The following is a 24,777-nucleotide window of genomic DNA, read 5'->3' as shown; positions in this document are numbered from 1 at the left end:
AAATGTCAACCTCCTGCAGTGGAATCTTATCTGTGAAATGTGTCTACATAAAGAGGAAGTGATTTCACTATTTACTTTCAAATCTGTTTGCCGTTTGAAGGGCTTATTCATCTCTTCATTCAAACCGCAGATAAATGACTGTGATGTTATCAGGTGTGAATGTAATTCAGCAGGCTGTCACTTCAGAATGTTGAATATCTGAGCATCTGCATATGTAAAGGTAGGCATTGATGTGTGTGTCTGTGCGTGTGTGTGATGTTCCCAACTGACACTCTTGATATAAACCTCAGACACTATGAAAAGTTTTCTGAATGCATCCGTCCTAAACTCTCTGTCATGATGCTTGTGTGTAGCATTTCTGTAGGCTTGATGCGTGTCTGCATGGTGCTATGGTGTTCTGACTGGTTGTAAGTGTATTGTTAAATATAACTTAGATGTTGTAACTATTGTATTTTGGTGTCTAAATGTGGCCACAATCAACTAATGTATAGTAATAATGTGAGGTAACCGGCAGAAAAATTAAATTCTGATAGTGAGTATCACCTGTTCACGCTCAGCAGTTTTCCTCAGTTTGTAAACGAACTCTCCTATAGCCACAAACACAGAGAGAAGAAGACCAGAGGCCAGGATGATGAAGATACCGCCCAGATTCTGAATGCTCATTGGTCCCGTCTCGTGCCGCTCATCCTCCAGACAACTGCTGCCGCTCCACCACTTCTCTTTCAGCATGTGTATACGACCGTCCTCCAGGATACTCAGGATAGCTATAGTGATTTTATCCCTGTACGGAGAGCCTGAATAAAACACATCAACAGAACATTCACCAGACAACCAGGAGCTTTCATAGAAACTACCTCTGATAAAAATATACAATCATTTAATGACAGTTAATTTGTGAATTTGACCAGTCTGATGCATCTTGCAAATAGCTTCTATTACTACCGTTACTGCTTCACGGTATTACTTTAACAAAACAACTGCAACAGTTATACGATTCAAAACATTAACATTTAATATTCAAAGAGTTATACAAGAAACGTTGATTGTTTAACAAAACTAAGGGGCGGACAGGGTTTAGATTAATCCAGGACTAGACCTTTGTCATATTAGGACATTTAACTCATTCCCTGCCAGCCATTTTGTGAAAAGTTGGCCGCCAGCATTTTTTGTGATTTTCAAAAAATGTCTTCAAGGAAAAATTTCTTCTAAAAATATATAAACATACAAATATATAAAATGAAAGAACAAACCCTCTGCTTTTAAACAAACAATAAACAAACAAACGAAACGTGAACAACAAGTTTCATCCTATCTATATTGGAAGATTTTCGTTGCAAAATGAGATAAATCCGTTTTTAACATTTTTGTCAAAACATGTTTATTATTATGTTATCATGTTATTATTTTGCTGTATTTTTTTAAGTTATGAAGGTTTAAATCAAAACAAACCAACTGCAGTTGAATTGATATTAATTGGAATGCACAACCAAAAAACGAGATTTCTGAAAAATTAAAGTTATCTCGTTTTGCAACGAAAAAATTAAATATTAAATATGGGTATTTTTCTTTACAAATACACTTTTTTTTGCAAAAAGCTGAAATAATTGCAATTTTGTGAAGGAATTTTGTTAGAGATCAGATTCAGAACGATTATCAAAACATACACAGAGTTTAAAATGAGTAAACAACGTTTTTGCTTAAGTTGTTTAATTAATTGGGTAAGTGCGCCATTAAGTGGAGAATCACGGAATTGCAGATTAACATAAAAATTCATCAGGAACACTTTTTTATGCAAAAAATACCTTACAAAAAACAATACTGGTGTGCATCTTGAGACAAAACAATGACACTGATATATGTTAAGGTGTTTTTAAATGATGTCAACTCCAACATGCATTTTAGTCTGGGACTAGGATAGATCCTGTCCAGGAAACTGCATATATTCATTCAAATGAAATGTGAAAAATACATAATCCTGTATATAAAGATATTGATGTTACACATGATGTTATGTCCATTAAACAAAAATTTAAAAAAAAAAGGGTGTAAAAAGTGATATTATTTAATGTTACATCCTCCACATATTTACTATAGTGCTTTACAGTTTTGCATCATTGCAAAGCAGCTTTACAGAAAACCATTGTGGAAAAATAAAGAAATGGGGAAATGATGTTCACTTTTAATACTAAGTGATCAAATAATCATCTGTGTAACCTGATGGTAAACGTGTGTGCTCACAGGTTTACTGACATCAGAATAATCTGTTATGATGTTAGTCATACCTTTGGGGGTGCCGATGCCGTAACCTTTGCTGTCGATAATGCCACCGACCTGTGTAAGGTTACAGTTCTTGCGGGTCGCATACTCGATGGTGGTGGACTCCATCAACAGGGCGTAGTCTGACTTTAGTACTCTCTGAATCCCATCTTCAATAGATTTGACAAAAGATGTGCTCTGTCTACTGCTCATGAAAGCCCACATCTTTTCAAACGTGGACACTCTTGATTTCTTAAAAATAAAGAGGAAAGTTGTCTAAAGTAAACCCAGCTGATATTGGAATAAGCTTTATAAGTGACACCTCTTCATTGGATTATTACTGATAGTATCTGCTCTTAGTTTACTGTGTGAACTGTAATGCAATAATAGGTATGTAATGTTATACGAGCCTACATGCCACATAACATACACTATACGCTCACCTAAAGGATTATTAGGAACACCATACTAATTCTGTGCTTGACCCCCTTTCGCCTTCAGAACTGCCCTGCAATGATTCAACAAGGTGCTGAAAGCATTTTCTAGAAATGTTGGCCCATATTGATAGGATAGCATCTTGCAGTTGATGGAGATTTGTGGGATGCACATCCAGGGCACGAAGCTCCCGTTCCACCACATCCCAAAGATGCTCTATAGGGTTGAGATCTGGTGACTGTGGGGGCCATTTTAGTACAGTGAACTCATTGTCATGTTCAAGAAACCAATTTGAAATTATTCGAGCTTTGTGACATGGTGCATTATCCTGCTGGAAGTAGCCATCAGAGGATGGGTACATGCTGGTCATAAAGAGATGGACATGGTCAGAAACAGGTAGGCCGTGGCATTTACGACGCCCAATTGGCACTAAGGGGCCTAAAGTGTCCCAAGAAAACATCCCACACACCATAACATCACCACCACCAGCCTGCACAGTGGTAACAAGGTATGGTGGATTCATGTTCTCATTCTGTTTACGCCAAATTCTGACTCTACCATCTGAATGTCTCAACAGAAATCGAGACTCATCAGATCAGGCAAATTTTTTTCAGTCTTCAACTGTCCAATTTTGGTGAGCTCGTGCAAATTGTAGCCTCATTTTCCTATTTGTAGTGAAAATGATTGGTACCCGGTGGGGCCTTCTGCTGTTGTAGCCCATCCGCCTCAAGGTTGTGCATGTTGTGGCTATACAACTGCTTTGCTGCATACCTCGGTTGTAACGAGTGGTTATTTCAGTCAAAGTTGCTCTTCTATCAGCATGAATCAGTCGGCCCATTCTCCTCTGACCTCTAGCATCAACAAGGCATTTTCGCCCACAGGACTGCTGCATACTGGATGTTTTTCCCTTTTCACACCATTCTTTGTAAACCTTAGAAATGGTGCGTGAAAATCCCAGTAACTGAGCAGATTGTGAAATACTCAGACCGGCCCGTCCGTCACCAACAACCATGCCATGCTCAAAATTGCTTAAATCACCTTTCTTTCCCATTCTTACATTCAGTTTGGAGTTCAGGAGATTGTCCACACCCCTAAATGCATTGAAACAACTTCCATTTGATTGGTTGATTAGATAATTGCATTAATGAGAAATTGAACAGGTGTTCCTAATAATCCTTTAGGTGGGTGTATACTAGCTTTCTGGTTGTGTTTACCTAATCATTATTACATATTCGTCTCTTTTAGTGACCCTGGATGTTTATCTTACACGATTGGATCTCTAAAATACCCAAATCTGTCCTAATAGTTCATTACCAATTTCAGAATGATAAATTAAATCATGTTTTGTTATATTTTGACATTTTAGTTGTCATCAAACAGATGTTAAAAATGTACACGGTTGAAGTCCCACACTAATAATTCAGTCATCATCGTAGTCAGAGCACTGCAACTTTTTTATCAAATCAACAATTTAATAACAGAAACAACTTTTCATTATCAAATATTATAAGACGTAGATTTAGGAAAACCAAGAAGCTGAAGACCTAACTTTAAAATATGACTGGGGGTAGTGAATGATGCCCCAGGTCACTAAGGACCCGAGGTATGCATTTAAAGGTTAAATATGCAAATTGGACGTTTTGTAAACAGCAGTGTACTATGTCGCTGTTACATTACATGTTTAATTCAGCAGGTAAAGTCTCAGAAATTAATCCTAGAAAAATGACAATTCTATTACAGAGTTATTTGCCGTACATTGAAAATGGAAATGCAAAGATAAGAACATTGTAGTGTGAAATGGTTTGCACTTATTGTCAAAGACTGAGTATTTCATACAAACAGAAAATAACAGTACATACATTATGTCCTCTATACTATAGAATTAGTGCAGAAATAGTGTAGCGATGGAGTCTCTTAGAAATAGATAGTCTTGAGGGTCTATTAGGTGTGTGTGTGTGTGTGTCTCTCTCTCTCTCTCTCTCTCTGTGTGTTTCTGTCTCTGAATAATGAAGCTTTAACCTCACGATTAACACTCAGTTAAATGCCATTTCATGCTTTTGTAAAAGAGGTCACGTTAGAAAGTGAAGCTAATCACGGATAATTGTTGCTTCATTTGCGTGAAACATTTAAAGTGACCCAAGACAATGAACACGTGTGTTTGCTCTTTGATTAAACCTTGTGTTAACATTTCAGTCCTGACCTGACAGTCTGCTTCTTAACGTTTGTGCAATATCAAATGCTGTAGCTCATGAGCTTTTCAACTATAAATAATTGACATTTTGATAGGTCTGATAGCACTGTTACGTACCAACATAAATCCACAAGAAAACGCTGAGCTACGTTTTGGAAGATTATAGGAAAGCACGGCCTATATAAAAATATTACAACATCAGCAGAAATGGCAAAAGTAGTCTATATTTTAACAGAGCGTATAAATACGTAATCGGCGATAGAGGACACAGAGATTTTGTGTCACTGTCAGTGGAAGGTTTCGTGTGGAAACGCGATATATTTTAGACCTCTGCTCGTCTCTACTGCATCTGAGAGCAAAAACTCAAAGCAGTTGAGAAGTTAAAGCCTGCAGGCAAAAGCAGAAAGTTTGAAATCAAAAAATCATTATGAAGTAAAACTTCAAACATGCAGGGGAAGCGAGAGAATTTGCTTTTACAGTGGGAATTAAGATCTAACTGGAAAAAAGCTTAAAAAATTCTTTTGTGGAATAGTATTGATTTAATTCTCAGTGTCCAAGCACAGGAAAGTTGAATCTTTTTTGAAAAGTTGGCTAAAGCTGTCTGTCAAAAATCGTCTGTTAACATTCAATACTGGTGGCAAAAAAGCTTCAGGGATTAAATAAAATACTGAATGTAGTCTCTTTCATGATGTGTCAGAAATCAACAGTACAGGGGGCGCTGGGCACGTGGTGATCAGAAGCGGAAATAAAACAACTGACTTGTATGTCATGTTAAGTTCATTTTGGGATCTTGTTGCTGAAGATGTTCACTGTGGGCCAAGTTTGCCAAATGGATGTGCTGTATATTGCCCTATTATGGGCATTATCTCTTCTTCACATCTGTCTGAACGGATCACCTGTTAAACAACCGGTGAGGGAGTATTCAGTATGGTCGAGAGTTTTACCTTCAGTGGCATCTGCCTTTTAAAATGTTCGTTATCCTGTGGATCAATGTCTGCCGCATGGAAACGGTGTTCATAAATAATGCTTTTCCACTAGTCAGGATTGTAACTCTTGGAGGAAAGGAAGGGTACGGGTAACAATGAAAACGAAACAAATCTACCATCAATCATCATGGCTAATGTCCAAACTCTTAGAAGCAAGTTTGATGATCTGCAGATAATAAGGATGCTTGTATCTTGGCTTTAACCGAAACGTGGTTAAAAAATAGCGACCCTAATAACTCTATAATTATTTTTTGGGTTTGCCATGCCTTTACGCACTGATCATTGGCCCTTTGGAAGCCTGCTTTGGAAATAGGAAGGGAAGTTGCCTATCAGTGTAAACTCCTTTCTTCCGTCGTCTGATTGGTCTGATTGCTCTTTCGCAAGGACGGGTTGGTAAAGCACACAAAACCAGCTGCAGTGCGGGCTTCGCCAAAGACACATCAAGGGTTCAAAAGGGGCGCTGATGAGCACACATCGGAACGTAAAAATAACAGATGGACACCCTACGGACTCGTAGACTAAGCAAGCACATGCAATTTAAGGCCACGAGACCGAAAGTCTACATGAAGTGCGCCATTGGGACAGGGCCACAGTCCGGCAGTTATGGGGAAAATCAAGTGAAAGACTAAGAATACTGGGAAAAACAGGAATTTATTTCTCTGTCACAATCCCCAACTCCCCACTGTACCATCTGCATTCCTGTGCTCACTGATAGTGATCAAAGACTATTGGCAGAGCTGTTTGTCCAGTACAGTGGGGGTTAAAGGTCATCTTCTGATTGGTCAGTTTGAATGTATCATGTGGGGTTTGGTCACATGGTCAAGGAAGGATAAAACACAAAGTTTGGAGATGCTCTGCTCTTCTTTATCTTTCTCCCCATCCTCCTTTGGGCTGGTCTCCACTACCTCTGTTAACTGTGGGCGGGCACCACAACTTCTTCTTTTTTAATCACAAAGAGACTTAAAATACTTAAAATACAAATACGACTAATACATAATTTGAAACTGTGGAGGGTCTACTTGTATTTGTGTATACTGATAAAAACAACTAAACATTGTGCTTCTTAAAAAGAAAGAAAATATACAGATTGCGCTTTCAGCCATCTCTGTCTACGCATGACTAAAACAAACTAAAGGCCAGATTTACTAAACGGGGCAAATTAGCATGAGAGCGCAACTCTAAAAAAGCACCAATGGGAGTGTTAATAAATTAAATAAATTGCAAATTAAATAACACAGACGCAACAGCTGATTTCCATAATGACCAATGCAATCTACTAAGCGTTAGTAAATCTGGCCCTAAAACTCTGTGAATACTTAGTGTTGAAACTTGATACATATATCTAATAAAAGCTTGAAGTGTCTACTTTTGAATAAACCAAATTGTCTTAAACAAATATTCTCTGATTATATAATATTCATGAAAGTAAAGACAGTAACACTTTCTCCCATTTCACCTCATTATCTCTAATGTGTCCTATTGATATGGTAATAATCTGCGGGAATGATGCAGACATGGTCAAAGCCTCCAAACAATGGCACAACAAAATGAAACGTTGTGTCAATGACGTGACCCTAGAGTTTCAACCTTGGAAGACCAACCACTCTGATACTATCTGAAAATGGCCAATGAACATAGGCGAACATGACTCCTCTCCGGAGATCTGGGTAAAAATGGATGACGTTTGCATCATTCATTCAGACTTAGTGTTGAGGAGCTGAGATAGGATCAACTGATCACCAGTCCCTCACTCGATGTTGTGTCAATGATGTGATACTAGGGGTCTCTCTGAAAAGTCCACAGAAACTGACTGTGTTAAAACCTTATGCAAAGCGTACGGGGGAGCATGCTCAGGAAAATAACCTTCCAGCGCACAAGAGAAGTCGGCTGTACACAAGTGGAGGGAAGTGAACTTGTACAAAGGCATAGCACAGAGCTAGCCAGCTGCTGGGAAATCTTCAGAGAAGATAAGCGTGTGGAAAGTCCATAATAAACGGAAAAAGACCACCCAAGAGCGGAAGTTATTGAGGGGACTTTAGCTTAACTCAGGGGTGAGGCGGAAAGGCTTCAGAGGGGAAGATTCATGGTTTAATAAAAAGGAAACCCAAAAAGGAAATAAAAACAATACCACTAATAAGGTTCAAAATAGGCTACATCATAGAGGTAACCAAGCTCAGAACCTGGGGAGCGGCTCCTCTGTCAAAAAAAAAAAAAAACTAAGAGAGTGAGTTTCATCGTATTAGTACCTGCTAAAATGGGGCATTGCCAATGAACAAGTTAAGTGTCCGGAGCTGATAATCAGAACAAAACTGCTTTAACCCTAAGATTGTAGAACAGCAAAAGGGTGTAGCCCAGCCTGCAGCTCTACAAATGTCTAATAAAGAAGAGCTGTTTGTCAACACTGAGGAATAGGCAACATCTCAAACAAAATGAGCTCTGATGGGCAAATTCTGGGGTAATGACCCAAAGTGCGAGCCTCTACAACCTTTCCCTTCTGCTGATCTCCAGACAGATAAGAGCTGAACAAAGCAAAAGAACACTGTGTGCATTTCAACTGTGTTTCTAACTGCATCAAACTGCAAGGAAGACCAGGAATGGCTTTGTAGGACCACCATAATTGGCAGAAAAGCCAGAAATGGCCTTGATGGGCCATCACAGTGGGCAGAAAAAACAGAAATGGCTTTGACGGACAACCACAATGGGCAGATAAGCCAGAAATGGCTTTGCTGTGCCACCATTCTAACTTTTTTAACCAGGATACTTAAAGCTTTTTCTTGTAACACCTGAGCTTTCATGGGGTCCACATCAGTGGAAAAAAACTATATGAACCTGGCGGGATGAACATTGAACTGCATCTTGTATCTTTTTTCTATAGTAAGCCGATTTATTAGATCTGGCAGTTTCCTCCAATCATGGAGATTGTAGAAAGGTAAACACAAGGTTTAGCCTATTTTTAGGCTATAAAAGAAATTTAGTTTAATTAAAAGGCACCAGAATACAAGACAATGGCATTTACTCTTTCTGGGGCGGGGTGCAGCACGAAGGTCAAAGACATTGTTGACAAGAAAGGTCACTTAACTTCAGTAGTCTGACACAAAACAGAGTAGCATGGACTGCAAACTGTGCAGAAGACTTGAGCCATCAAAAACAGGTAACACCACAAACCTGTTTCATTATTTAAAACAACATGAAGATGCAAAAAAATACAGTCCCAAACAAGTGTTGGTAAACGTGGACCATCTAGAAGCACCAGCGCAACTACCTAGTAGAGTCTCATGTCGTCATTTTCCAAAGCCGTGCCTTATGACAAAGACATCACAAAAGCACTTGCATATTGCATTGCAAAAGATTTGATTCCCATTAGCCTTGTCAAATATGAGAGATTTAAAAATCTTATCCATGTTCTTGACCCCAAATACAAGCTACCGGGCCGAAAACATTTCTCGCAAATAGCACTTCCCCGACTGTATACGGAGTGGAGGGAGACAGTAGAGCGGCAGCTGCGTAATGTACAATTCTTCGCCACTACGTCAGATATATGGACCAGTCGCACATTGGACTCTTATCTGAGCCTTACGATTGATTTTGTAGACGAAGACTGGAATCTTCAGGACAAATGCCTTCAAATGGCTTACGGTCCTGAAGACCATACAGGTGAAGTTATTGCCCAAGGAATGATTGAAGCACTCGCCTCCTGGTGGCTGAGTTAAAACAGATAAGTATGTATCACAACTGATAGTGGTACAAACATGGTAAAAGCAGCATCACTCAACATATGGACACAACTTCAGTGTTTTGGACATTGACTACACTTGGCTATTGGTAAGTTTTAGTCTCTGTTTTCCTTGTAATAACAAAACAGCTATTGTAATAATAACAATTACTTAATTTTATCATTTTCAAACAGTCAAATCAGTATTTTATTAGTCATTTGTTCTAAAATGTTAGTGATTACAAGCATAAAACTGATGCATGATAACAATATATGAAGAGTTTGATTCCAAAACGCAATGAATCCATTTTGACTAATTTCGGTAAAAACGTGTTTTCCATACCAAGAAAGTGACAAGATGAAAAACACTATTTTCTGTTACAAACTTTCACATAGCATCTTTAGGTTATAATAACATTAAAAATTCTAATCAATAATTTGATTTTCAAAGATTTGTTATAAAAACTGATTTTTCCACAAAGTAATAGTACATTTTTTTTTCAAAATGCTCTAAATCCATTGAATCAATGTATAAATGTGCATTCATCTTTGTCATGTTATATTCATTTAGTTGTCTAGTGGTATACACAGATTTAAAAAATAAACATTAATGGCATTAATCAAAACACGTACTTTTTCATATTTAGAACACATTGGTGCTGTTATACTTGGGACGTCGCCGCTGAACTTTTTTGACAGCGATCAGCTGTAAAATGTTTTGGTCCTGCTCGAGTTTCATTGACTTTGAGTAAAATAATGAAAAGTTTTTCATAAGATAACCCTGGGGTCAATGTGTTAGCATGACAGAAGCTTGATGCTGTCGAAAGAACAAACAACAGCCGGCATTTTTCCATCTCCAGAGTGCCTCTCGCGTAAATTATTACATTTTGATGGCTTACCTTTCTTTCCCATCATAGAAAATCACCACAGGTTTAACAATGCCATCAAAAGTATTATTTTGTTTTAGTTTTTTTGTTTGTGATCATGAGGTACAAAGTAGATGAGGAAAACTAGGATTCCGTATGTATTCAACGCGCTGCCATTATTGTTTACAATGTGTGGAATGGTGCGGATGTGTGGATTTATTGCATTCTGCAGAGAAGGAGAACTGCCGTTTATCGCGTTTTGGGAAAAAAAGGGAGAAAAGATGACAGAAAACACAACGTTTATTTTATTTTGCGTGATATTAAGAATTTACTTTTTAATACTGACCTGATACAATACTAATTTTGGCGGTAACTCGTTTATTTTTTTTAATGGTGCTTATCGTGTTTTGGAACCAAACTCTTCATTTGAAAATTCATAATTTAGCCTAAATATTTAATGTGATAGTAATGTAATGATACTCACAAAACACAAATAATTGTAAAATAATCAAATCAATCCATTTTATTATATGAACATATGTATCAGTTCAGAAATAAAAATCTCCTTTCCGTTCCTCAGAGAGAGAGGGGAAGGACAAGAGGGTGGAACGAGCTGTTGGGCTGTTAAATAGTGTCTGCCTTTTCTTTCTCTTGGAAATAAAAAGAGACCTTGCGAATGCTCATGAAGAACTTAAACTGCCCAGACACAAGATTGTGACAGAATCATCCTACCAGGTGTGGCACACATCAAAAGATGGTGGCAAGGGTGATTGAGCAGCACAAGGCTATAATCATGTACTCACTGCTGACAAGAAAACCAGGCACGTTTTGCCCACCTGGCAGGACATTGGTGTTTTAGAGTCAATAAACGAGGCCTTGTAACTACTTCTTGAGTTGACAAATTCACTGTCTGGTGAATCTTATGCGAGTGTGTCCAAACTTAAGCCTGTGCTGCACCTCTTCAGAGCAGAGGCCTTCTGATGATGACACACAGCTCACAAAGGACATAAAGACAATGGTCACAGAATATCTCAGTGAGAAGTATGATGATGAGATAACAGACGAAAATGCTTGACACGGGATCCTTGGTCGATCCGCGCTTCAAGACTCCATATATCAGGCCAGACAAGATTGAGGCAATCAAAACAAGAGCAGTGTCTGAGATTCTGAATATGGAGGGAGACCCTGGCCCATCCACTTCACAGGCTTCATACAAAACTGAAGAAATAGAGGCAGAGGGGGGAGCTGCTGCAGCTTCATTGCCAAGAAATGGGGCAGTTGTAGCCTAGTAGTTAGAGAGTCAGTTTGTAAATCGAGAGTTGCTGGTTCGGGTCTCAAGGCTGGCGGGTTGTGACTAGGGTTGGTTACCGAAACCCGGATCAGAACACAGATTTCGGTGCCTCTTAAATGCATGAATGGTCGACTGAAATATTTTGCTCTCTGTAGCAAAAAGCATAATCACACCAGCACAGCACATGATCGCTAGTTAAATTATACTGCACTCATATAGTGTAAACAACTTCCTAACTTACAAAATTCACGTGAATGTGACAGTCGGAAAGCTTTGATAATACATAGGATTCAAGTTTGATTTCTTCGCTTACCTTAGGTGAGTTTGTTTATATTTTACATTGTTGTCGTTTATATTGATTAAAATAAACGAAAACCAATAATTTGTTTTGAAAATTCTAAGGATCTTTAGATTTATTTATGTTATAGGGCGGGTAAATGTTTTCCATCTATTCGTTTTTGTTAAACGTTCTGTTTAATATAAGCGAGTCATTTTACTCATTTATTGTTGTTCTGTTATGTCTTTCATTTATTTGTGTTTTAACGCAGATACCATCCGTCAAATTCGTTTTATAAATAAACAAGCTGCTTAATATAAGCAAGTTTGTCATTGGAGCTACTATTTTATTGGGGTTGAGTTTTTCGTTAAGAGTAATAATGAACAAAGATTTTAAAATGTAATTTTATTAATAAATGGAAATATTAAATAATTTAATGTTAAAGATGAAATGTAGCCAACTTTTAAACTTGTTTGCAAAATATATTTTCGTTTAAAATATGCACTGTGTTTAATAGGTTTAAATGTGAAAAAAATCCTCATCTGCACATCCCTAATAATACAAATCGAACACTTTTTTGTAAAAACATATGTCCAGGTTATTTTTATATTCTGACTTAAAAGAACAATTTGGAAAATGAGATCCTCAGAGGAGTGCGTGAATGCCGCAATTGCTCTGACAGCAGCTTATTTTGCTAATATGGTAACATTTCTTCAGAGGTATTGCTAAAACGTATTACTTTACTAATGTTTTTATTAGTACTACAGCTGTTATTGGCCTCTGAGATGGGCACGGCAGTCACGAGTGTCAAGTTCAGCGGAGACATGTAGAAAGCGTCAAAATGTGAATGGTTTAACAAGCCAATAACAAAATATTTGGGGAGAATTCCAAATACCGTTTTGCGCCCTTGAAGGGCACTTCACGAAGCATGAACAGTCGATCCAAATAAAGAGAAAAAGACGCTGTATTTTTTTGCTCTATTTGCCAAGTGTGTTTAATTAGCCACACTATGAGACACAATTGTGCAACTTTCTCTAGAGTTTATACATCAAGAGATCTGATCTTTGAAGGGAATAGGGCAAAGGGAGTATCACTTTCGATTAGAACTCGCCCTTTATCTTTTTGTGAGCCCGCTTACTGCTCCGGGTGTTTGTTTGTTCACAACTTGTACCACTTGTTCGTTAAATGCAGATGTCACATTTCAAGTATGCGTTGCATACTTGACAAGCTTGTCACTTTCACTTCACTTTCACTTTGGAACTTGCAACCATAGTTGGCTAATGATGCTGGAAACAATTAAAAGCTAAATGGAATTGTATTTGTTGAATATTATTAAAACTAAGGCAATTTTTTGTTTTTGTTTCTCTTACAATTTTTGTTGGACTGCACCTTGCATTAGCTTTCTTTAATTTAGACAAAATGGTTGTGGTGAAGATAAAAAGCCTGGTGGGAGCAGGGCTTGGGTGTCAATAAGGATAGTCTGAGACATGGCAGGGGTCCAGTACCCAAAAAAGGTTAAGAAACACTGTTGTAGAGTATATCTAAACATCTGTTATATCAAATAGTTGTACTCTGGGCAGTAGTAAAGGAAAAACAAACAAACATATGATTGAAATCATGAGATTGTACCTTAAAGAAGGACATGGTGGCTCCATCTTTAACCACCCCGTACTCTATTTTGGTCTGTTTGGCCAGATCATCAGCCGAGTCCACGGGTGAGTCCATCCTCTCGACAGTGAGAAAAGCAGCAAGGTTTGCTGTGTATGACGAGATGATGATGAGGGTGAAGAACCACCAGATTCCTCCGATGATTCGGGTAGAGAGCGCTTTAGGCATCAACTCTGAACCTAAGCAGCACAGAAACACATCAGTCAGTATTTACTGTAGACACTTTTTGGACATCCGTAGTTAATGTGATGAATAAGCAAAGACTTTTTGTTTCTCACATTTGCTAGATGATGATAAATGTCAGTGACCCCATGAAAGCACTGCTATTTCAATTTATTTCCAATGTTTTTTAACATTATAAAATTTACATTAATAAAAGCAATTTCCAACAATCTAGACTAAACAGGTAATATGTTATTCTAAAGAACGTAATTTTAACCCTAAAGTGTTTAGCATCAACACAAACTTTACATAAATAATTTCTCAAATCCAGAAGATTTTATAAAACACGTTCACACGTTCTGAGAGGAGAGAGGCTCTCTGGTCTGTAGTTTTGCTGTTTGGATGTTCATTTATCACATTTCAGTGTGAAAGCTCTAAAGGAAACGCTGATGTCATGACAAACAAAGCAGCTGACAGATTCACCTGCACAACACTGAAGCTGAACATCTGCTTATCTCTCGAGGTAGAGCTGCTAAACTGTGTCCGCCTGTGGCTTATTCTCCCAGGCTTTGCTTCAGAGTCATATTAATTATGATGACCTGCTTTTTCCTGTCCTGCTATTTCTTTCACAAGCAATGAAACATCAGCAAAGGCTGAATTTAAAACATTTCCCAAAGAGAATAATTACCTGCATTTAACATTCCCACCTACATCTCATGAAGAAGAAAGTCAGAGCGAAGCTCAGCGCCGGAGGCTGCTGCTCAATATTCAGGTTGATGCTTAGCCTTTCCACTTTCAGTTTGTGAATGTTTTAAACAATAGTATGAAAAAGAGATATCACCATCAAATAAGGGCATTAACAAACATGAATATTTGCCCTCACCGCTGGGCTAAAGCGCTGATAAACCACCAAAACCATCAAACCTGACCAGCAAATCTAGACTGGCAGAGCAACCTTAGACTGGTTTACATTTATTTGATTTCGGAGAGAAACAGCAGATACAGACCATTTTTCATGTAATAATCTAGATTTTTGTATAATAACCCAATCGTTTTTGTTAAGCAGACCATGGCAAACCTGAATAATTTTGGACAGACATGACAAATGTGTTTTCCGCTTTTATCCGTGCGCTAGCGTGAAGGGGCTTGTGTGTGACACAAACCAATGAAAAACAGAGAAAAATATAGACAAGGAGTCTCTGTCTCGCTGACGAAATGTGAAAACATTTATTTTGTATTTCTATCAAGCGTTTATTGCTTCTTGTGTGTTTATCTGTTGTATCCGTTCAGCACTAACACAACATTTTCCTTTTGAAAGGGTGGCTCAGTGGGTAGCACTGTTGCCAAGACAGGTTTGAGTCTTGGCTGTGTCAGTGTGTCCAAAGGTGACATGAAGGTTATGTGAATTGGAGATGCTGAATTGTTTTTTCACTCTTATTAAAACGTGTATAGATTAAAGAATAATGTATAGGCATTAGGTTGTTATGACCGAAATAACGACAGTGTGAGTCATGCTGAATTTTGTTATTACAACCTGCTGCCTGTACATTATCTCGCTTATTTCACAGCTATTTACCTCATAAGTAAGGTAAGGAACATTAAATATTGATTTGATATCATTTGTTTGCTCATATTTAATGAATGGATACCTTCCTGCAAGGAAAACCCGTTTACTGACAAGACATTCAAATGTCATGAACAAATATTTGGTTTAACCATTTGTAAATATTATTTCATATATATGTGCTGGTCATATAATTAAAATATCATCAAAAAGTTGATTTATTTCACTAATTCCATTCAAAAAGGGAAACTTGTATATTATATTCATTCGTTACACACAGACTGATATATTTCAAATGTTTATTTCTTTTAATCTTGTTTAATTTTTGTATAACTGACAACTAAGGAAAATGCCAAATTCAGTATCTCAGAAAATTTGAATATTGTGAAAAGGTTACATTTCGAAGACACCTGGTGCCACACTTTAATCAGCTAATTAACTCAAAACACCTGCAAAGGTCTTTAAATGATCGCTCAGTCTAGTTCTGTAGGTTACACAATCATGGGGAAGACTGCTGACTTAACAGTTGTCCAAAAGACGACCATTGACACCTTGCACAAGGAGGGCAAGACACAAAAGTTCATTGCAAAAGAGGCTGGCTGTTCACCGAGTTCTATGTCCAAGCACATTAATACAGAAGCGAAGGGAAGGAAAGGATGTGGTAGAAAAAAGTCGACAAGCAATAGGGATAAACGCACCGTGGAGAGGATTGTCAAACAAAACCCACTCAAAAGTGAGATTCACAAAGAGTGGACTGCAGCTGGAGTCAATGCTTCAAGAACCACTACGTACACATGTATGCAAGACATTAGTTTCAGCTGTCGCATTCCTTGTGTCAAGCCACTCTTGAACAACAGACAGCGTCTGAAGCGTCACGCTTCTGGACTGCTGCCGAGTGGTCCAAAGTTATGTTCTCTGATTAAAGTAAATTTTGCAATCAGGGTCCCAGAGCCTGGAGCAAGAGAGGAGAGGCACACAATCCACGTTGCTTGAGGTCCAGTGTAAAGTATCCACAGTCAGTGATGGTTTGGGGTGCCATGTCATCTGCTGGTGTTGGTCCACTGTGTTTTCTGAGGTCCAATGTCAACACAGCTGTATTCCAGGAAGTTTAAGAGCACTTCCTGCTTCTGACCAACTTTATGGAGATGCAGATTTTATTTTCCAACAGGAAAACAGTGCCAAAGCTTCAAGTACCTGGTTTAAGGACCATGGTATCCCTGTTCTTAATTGGCCAGCAAACTCGCCTGACCTTAACCCCATAAAAAATCTATGGCGTATTGTGAAGAGGAAAATGGGAAATGCCAGATCCAACAATGCAGAATAGCTGTAGGCCACTATTAGAGCAACCTGGGCTCTCATAATACCCGAGCAGTGCCACAGACTGATCGACTCATCATGCCACAGACTGATCAACTCTATGCCATGCCGCATTGCTGCAGTAATTGAGGCAAAAGGAGTCCCAACTAAGTATTAAGTGATGTACATCCTTATCAGTTGGCCAAGATTTCTAAAAATCCTTCTTTGTATTGGTCTTAAGTAATATTCAAATTTTCTGAGATACTGAATTTGGAATTTTCATTAGTTGTCAGTTATAATCATCAAAATTAAAAGAAATAAACATTTGAAATATATCAGTCTGTGTAATGAATGAATATGATAGACGAGTTTCACTTTTTAAATGGAATTAGTGAAAAAACTTTTTCATGATATTCCAATTATATGACCAGCACCTGTATGTTATTTAAATACATATTTATATTGCAAATGTTGCGAATCAGAATCAAGCATTCCAACAAGCCGTGTAATAAGTGAAAATGACATAGTGACCAGTGTAAGGTAATTCATACTTGTAAAGAGACTTCTGTACACACACACACACACACACATGCACGCACGCACATACACACACACACCCACACCCAGAGCAGTGGGCAGTTATCCTTCCAGCACCCGAGGAGCAATTGGGGAAAAGATTTGGGAGGTGGGGGGTGGCTGACTCTCTAACCACGACTTCCTAATTAATTGTATAAATCAACTTGTCTGTAGATCAACTCATGGGTAGATTAACTTGAGTATAGATTAACCGGTTCATGAATTTAGCCATAAATACTGAAATAACATAAATAACTCTTTGCAGGGTTCCCACGCCTTGGTTAACTTCAAATTCAAGGACCTTTCAAGGACTTTCTGGGTCCAATACCCTAAAATTCAAGGACTAATGTGGGGCACATTTCAAGTGAGAGCAATGTTACTTTGTGTTACCTTTTAAGATACATTATTACAGTTCATTTTTCGAAGAAACTCATGCTGGGTCACTGTGGTAGACGCCTCCATGGGTAGGTTTGTCTGAATGTGTATATCAAATTCAACCAATGGTGAGGCTTAACGACAAAGACAGGGTGACACAGGAGCCAGGAAGTATATTGCTATATGAAATATTGCCAAAAACGGCATTTCAGGGACTCAGGAAGTATGGCAAGGAATTTTATGATATTATCCTACACTATACAGGGAATAATATGGATTTTTTCCAGAAAAGATTCAAGCACTTTCAAAGACCTTTATCTATGTATGTATATTTTCAAAAACTTTCCAGGGCCTTGAATTCCCCCCAGATTCACAAACTTTCAAGGATTTCAAGGACCCGTGGGAACCCTGTCTTTGGAAATCAATAGAGTCAATCTGTATTGTCTGTTTTGTTTCAGTCATTAGGTGACTCACAAATGTAAGCACTCGGGTATACGAATGATTATAAGAATATAATACAGTAAAATACATAGATATATTTGTTGGTTTTGTGCTCAAGTGGGTTTGATTGTATTCTAATCAAAAACTATGAACTGACCAAAGACCAAATTAAGAGAAAAATGTGACTGTAGGCCTATGTACCAAAATAATACATTATCTAATAATAATACAATACAATTTTTTACTATTTTATTACCATTTTTACCATTGTGGATATTTCACAATGTTCATTATTTCATTAAGAAATGTTAGCATAATAATAAGCTGAATTTCCAAATGATGACTATTTTTCTAAAGCCTGGTTTCCCCACAGAGGTTTAGTGATTTCACACCAATGTCAATCATCAGACCGTGGTGTGGCTTCACCGCTTGCTTACTGCTGACACCTAACACAACACACACACCATCATCTACAATTGTCCTATATACTGGACAAATGTACAAATGGTGATTAAGAGGATCTTTGATCTTAGACAGGAATGTGATGATTGCTTGGATGTATTTAACAGTTCTGTAATCATTCTCTACAAGAACTCTGTGTTCATTCTCATGTGAAGTGTTTTATATTTAGAGATGAATCTGTGTACCCGCCGAACCAAATATAGCTACCAACAGATCTGTTATGTCCTCAAACCCAGATAACAGAGCATCCCACCAAACAAAAACATTCCCTTATATTTCATCTCAGTGCTTCAATGATAGCTATGATAGATTCTAATGATAGCTTCTTTCACTCCTACAGTCTTCAGTCATTCATCTGACAGGATTCATCACTGCCCACTGTCTATTGATTGGCGTTTGTTAAATGTCCTCTGGTATAACTCTTTGGGGTTAACAGACTTCAGAAAAGCATGTTTTGTCTTATTATTCATTAATTATGAAAAAGTGTGATTTATTTATTTACATATTTTACACAATAAATATTAATAATAAAATACATGGACGCTTTTTTGGATTATATCATTATTTGAAAAATAAATAAGTTAATTTAATTAATTCATTAATTTATTCATTAATTCATTCATGAATATTCTGGTCCTCCTCATATATATACAGTTGAAAGAAAAAGCATGTGAACACTTTGGGCTTATTTGGATTTCTTCATAATTTGTTCATAAAATATGTTCTGATCTTCATCTAAGTCACAACAATAGAGAAACACAGTCTGCTTAAACTAATACCGCACAAACATTATATGTTTTCATGTTTTTATTGAACACAACATGTAAACATTCATAGTGCAGGGTGGAAAAAGTATGTGAAACCCTAGACTAATGACTTCTCCAAGAGCTAATTGGAGCCAGGAGTCAGCCAACCTGGGGTCCAATCAATGTGATGAGATAAAGCTGGAAAGGGCTACAAAAGTATATCTAAAAGCCTTGATGTCCACGTGTCCACGGTAAGACAGATTGTCTACAAATGGAGAAAGTTCAGCACTGTTGCTACGCTCCCTAGGCGTGGTCGTCCTGTAAAGATGACTGCAAGAGCACAGCACAGAATGCTCAATGAGGTGAAGAAGAATCCTAGAGTGTCAGCTAAAGACTTACAGAAATCTCTGGCACTTGTTAACATTTTTGTTGACAAATCTACAATAAGGAAAACATTAAACAAGAATGGACTTCATGGAAGGACACCACGGAGGAAGCCACTGCTGTCCAAAAAAAAATTGCAGCACGTTTGAAGTTTGCAAAAGAGCACCTGGATGTTCCACAGCACTACTGGCAAACATTCTGTGGACAGATGAAACCAAAATTGAGTTGTTTGGAAAGAACACACAATGCTATGTGTGAAGAACAAAATGCACCACCAACACAAACCAATATCAACATCACAAACCATCACCAACATCAAAACCTCATCCCAACTGTGAAATAATATCATGGTTTGGGCCTGCTTTGCTGCCTCAGGCCCTGGATGGATTACTGTCATCGATGGAAAAATGAATCCCAAAGTTTATCAAGACATTTTGCAGGAAAACTTAAGACCATCTGTCCGCCAACTGAAGCTTAACAGCAGATGGATGATGCAACAGGACAAAGACCCAAAGCATAGAAGTAAATCAACAACAGAATGTCTTCAACAGAAGAAAATACGCCTTCTGGAGTGGCCCAGTCAGAGTCCTGACCTAAACCCGATTGAGATGCTGTGGCATGACCTCAAGAGAGCGATTCACACCAGACATCCCAAGAATATTGCTGAACTGAAACACTTTTGTAAAGAGGAATAGTCCAAAATTTCTCCTGACCGTTGTGCAGGTCCGATCTGCAACTATAGGAAACGTTTGGTTGAGGTTATTGCTGCCAAAGGAGGGTCAACCAGTTATTAAACCCAAAGGTTCACATACTTTTTCCACCCTGCACTATGAATGTTTACTTGTTGTATTCAATAAAAACATGAAAACGTATAATCCTTGTGCGGTATTAGTTTAAGCAGACTGTGTTTATCCATTGTTGTGACTTAAATGAAGATCAGAAAACATTTTATGACCAATTTATGAAGAAATCCAAGTCCAAGCCCAAAGGGTTCACATACTCTTACTTTCAACTGTATATGTGTGTGTGTGTGTGTGTGTGTGTGTGTGTGTGTGTGCGTGCGTGCGTGCGTGCGTGTGTGTGTGTGTTAAAGGCCATTCACATTAAAATGATAACTATAAAAAATATAGTTTTAAAAATAATTTTATATTAAAGAGAAGTTCACACCACAACTATAACGATAAATATACAATGGACGATATTGTTGAGATCACTTTCGATCGTTTTTTTTTCCTACCTGATAAACGATTAACCATTGGCAGCCAATCAAATCTATTTCAACTTCAAGTGCACACGCACTCAAAATGACAGATGACACTGTGGAGAAGTTCATTGCTGAGGTCCATAACCTAAAATGACCTCAGGTATCCAGCACTGATGCAGTTGCTGTGAAATTCACTACGTAATGCTTTTTTCCCTATCACATTGACTACGCCAAAAGGTAAGATATTAGATTACACAAACTACTAGATTCACTGTTTAGAGTTACGCGAAACGCAGCGTGTTGAGGACGTCTGCTGGTTACCCGCTTTGTAAATGCAACAAGAACAGCATATTTACACATTCAGTGCCATGTAAACAATTGCAAAAGTTTAATTACATGAAATATGCAATGTTAGTTAATGCCATTAAAGGCAAGGGATTTGCGCAAGTGTCACGCGTGAGCGAATTAGCATATTTATTGTTATCGTCTAGTAATGTGGACGCTAAAAAGTTATCATTATAGTTAATGGTATAGTTATCCTTATAATGTGAATGCCCCTTAACTGAATAAAACCACTGAAGCATTGATCTCTTTTGAAGTCTCTTTTGAGGAGACACATGTGAGATTACTGAGGTCTTTTTCATCTGAGAAGCAGGATAAAAAAGTCTGCTGTCTAGAAAATCTATTATTGTATAATAGAAACTCGCTTAAAATTTGTATTTATACTTTTTGTTTTCTTTCTAGTGGTATTATTTGACCTGCTGGGTGAAAGTGAATGTACCTGGTGGATTATGTTTATTTACGCTGTAAATGACGGCAGTAATGACTAGGCCTAGCAAACTCGATTCCTTTTAAGGATCCGGGTTATTGTGAGTCACTCACTAAAGTGATCCGGGTTGTGTGAGTCACTTGAGTCACTCGAGTCAGTATTGCTAAATCGCCAAGGAAACTCAGTACAGACCCACTTGTAACCGGCTGATCCGCGCGACTCGAGATTCTCAGAGACGGAAACATTGCAGACCATGGGACTCATGAAACACTGCAGAAAACTGCTGTCATAGTAAAGCTGGCAACATGGCAGACTAAAAAATACCACATCTGAAGTATATATATTTCTTATTTTTATTTATCAGTTAAAACAGATAAGGATGCATACATTCTGATTTACCCTTTAATCCAGAAATACAATCTATAGAATTTTTTAAGTCAAGTTTAAAAACATTGAAAAGGGGTTTATTTTTCATAAACTTCGATACCACATCTGAAATAGTGAATCTTCCTACTACGTTATGGGTCAGAGCCGGAGAGTCTCGAGTCTGCAATGTTTCCGGCAGATCTGCGAATCTGCAGTGTTTCCGGCTCTGACTCGAGAGACAGTTCGCGCAGATCAGCCGGTTACGGATCAGCCGGTTACGAGTTGAGAGATTCTCGAGTCAGAGCCGGAAACATTGCAGATTCGCATGTCTCTCGAGTCCGCAATGTTTCCGGCTCTGAGTGAGAATCTCGGGTCAATTCGCGGCTTGCGCAGATCCGCAGGTCTCTCGAGTTTGCAATGATTCCGGCTCTGAGTGAGAATCTCAGGTCAGTTCGCTGCTCGCGCGGATCAGCAGGTCTCTCGAGTTTGCAATAATTCCGGCTCTGAGTGAGAATCCCGGGTCAGTTCTCGCGCAGATCAGACGGTTACGAGTGGATCTGTAGAGCGAGCAAAGTCTCATTAATAATGTTGAAAGAGGTTTGTGTGTGTGGTGGCGCTGTTTATGGTTTTACATTGAATTGTAGTATGACTCAACTGATCCGGGTTAATGATACTAGAGACTCGCGACTCATGAGTTAATTTAAAGATCCGGGTGAAAGATCCGAGTGAGTCACGACTCAAACAGGTCTAGTAATGACTTACATTAGGACAGTAGAGAATGACACACACAAAGATCAGTGAAGATTTTTTTTACAGAGGAATGGATTGTGCTTCTCACGTGCAAAGACTATCATTAGTATTTGTCTCCCTACACGAGGTAAAAAGTTTAATTCCTCCGTAGAGTTCAGAATATTGTTTGCTTATGTGTGTCCGGGAGGGGTCTCTAATAGTTTACACCTCCGTCTTATTCTGTAAGTTGGTGCTTCAGTACTGAAACAAAGAACATTTTTGAAATGTTATAAAGAGAAATTACATTTGAAAGAGAGCGCCATTTATGTCAGCGTAGTGTTGAAATGAAAGCTGTAGTGTGCTGGGAGTTTTTTAGGAACAGGTGCCAAATACTGAAACTCAATGTTTGTAATAGTTCTTCAATTCTTCTGCCTACGCGGACAGATAAAACACTGACAGCCGTTCCTGCACCCAAAGAAAAAAAATAACCTCATAGAAACCAGTGTTGTTTCTGCTTTTTCAGTCAAATGGATCTCACGATCTTGTTCTTGTTACAGAATTGGTCCAAAACACTAGAAAATCAGCCTTAAACCACCATCACTCTGCTTATGCATTTCCTTACATTCCCACTCTGCGGTGCCCAACTGAAACAAATGCCGGTAAGTGGAAAGACTGAAACACTAAACTGAGCAGTATATGAACAAAATAAGAGGAATGTTTAAGAATGGGACATCTGGCCAAGAGGAGATGAGATGAACCACAGAGACGCCCCACTGTGCATCTGCTGCCTCATACACAGACTCTTCTGTCGACTTTCATCTGAGCTCAAGCTCACCATGCTGAAGGTCTCTGATGAGAGTCTGGAAACAAACAGTGCTGTTATCTCTCTAACCCGCCAGTATGTCTGACAGATGTTTGACAGCTCTCATTTCTGCCTCACTGACAAGCAAGATGACTACTTCCTCCTCCTGTCAGTACGCCTGCACCATTTGACAGGTAAAGGGTGGAAAACACTTGCGTCATTGTCAGGTTGGTTTGTTACTTTTTGGGCAAGTGTGTCGAGTTTGCACCGTACCTTGCTGCATGAGGGAGCCCACGCCAAACCAAAAGCTATTGAGAAGCGTGAAGTTGTTCTCTACCACATCAGATCCTGGGTTGCACGGATGGGCGTCGTACCACTCGTATGGGCTGAACCTATTGACAGAGGAGAGTCAGAGAATAGTGGAAAAAACTGAGTTTTTATAGGCACTAATGCTAACCTCATTTCTGGATCAATATTGACACCAAACCTTTAAAGGAAAACACCACCGTTTTTCAATATTTTACTATGTTTTTACCTCAACTACCGATGAATTAAAAATATTTTTTCAATGCGTGCACGTGATCTTTGTACAGCGCCTTGTGAATGTGTTAGCATTTAGCCTAGCACCATACTGTACATTCCTTAGGATCCAAACAGGGATGAATTTAGAAGCCACCAAACACTTCCATGTTTTCCCTATTTAAAGACTGTTACATGAGTAAGTACATGAGTAAGTATGGTGGCACAAAACAAAATGTGGCGATTTTTTAGGCAGATAAAAATGCGAACTATATTGTATGGCGGAAGAGCACTTAGTTTGCAGCACTTCAAGTGATGATGTCAGGAGTGATGGATGTTACTGCTGAGGTGGAAGTGCTGCAAACTAAGTGCTCTTCCGCCATACAATATAGTTCTAATTTTTTATCCACTTAAATAAATCACCACGTTTTATTTTGTGCCCCCATACTTACTTGTGTAACAGTCTTTAAATAGGGATAACATGGAAGTGTTTGGTGGCATCTAAAGAATCAATGCGGCTAGGCTACATGCTAACACATTTACGACGCGCTGTACAAAGATTAAGTGCACGGATTGAAAAAAAGACAGGGATGTATTAATTCATCCAAGTTGAGGTGGGAACATAGTAAAATGTTGAAAAACGGTGCGTTTTCCTTTAACACTTGATCACCATGTGACTAAGCGAGTACATGTCAGGAGA

At 38.4% G+C, this 24,777-nt stretch overlaps 1 protein-coding gene across 1 annotated transcript in view; it reads right to left on the bottom strand.

Moving 5' to 3' along the window:
• grik3 (glutamate ionotropic receptor kainate type subunit 3) overlaps window positions 1-24,777 on the bottom strand; it is a 148,416-nt gene that overhangs the window by 3,903 nt on the left and 119,736 nt on the right. The window contains exons 12-15 of the mRNA XM_055209467.2: window positions 23,832-23,950; window positions 13,644-13,861; window positions 2,283-2,508; window positions 544-794 (exon numbers count right to left, since the gene is read on the bottom strand). Of these exons, the coding sequence (XP_055065442.1) occupies window positions 544-794; window positions 2,283-2,508; window positions 13,644-13,861; window positions 23,832-23,950 (814 nt within the window). The remainder of the gene's footprint in view (window positions 1-543; window positions 795-2,282; window positions 2,509-13,643; window positions 13,862-23,831; window positions 23,951-24,777) is intronic.

Source organism: Misgurnus anguillicaudatus, chromosome 10 (assembly GCF_027580225.2).
Source record: "Misgurnus anguillicaudatus chromosome 10, ASM2758022v2, whole genome shotgun sequence".
In the NCBI taxonomy this organism is placed as follows: Eukaryota; Metazoa; Chordata; class Actinopteri; order Cypriniformes; family Cobitidae; genus Misgurnus; species Misgurnus anguillicaudatus.
This window is presented reverse-complemented; position numbering and strand designations above follow the sequence as displayed.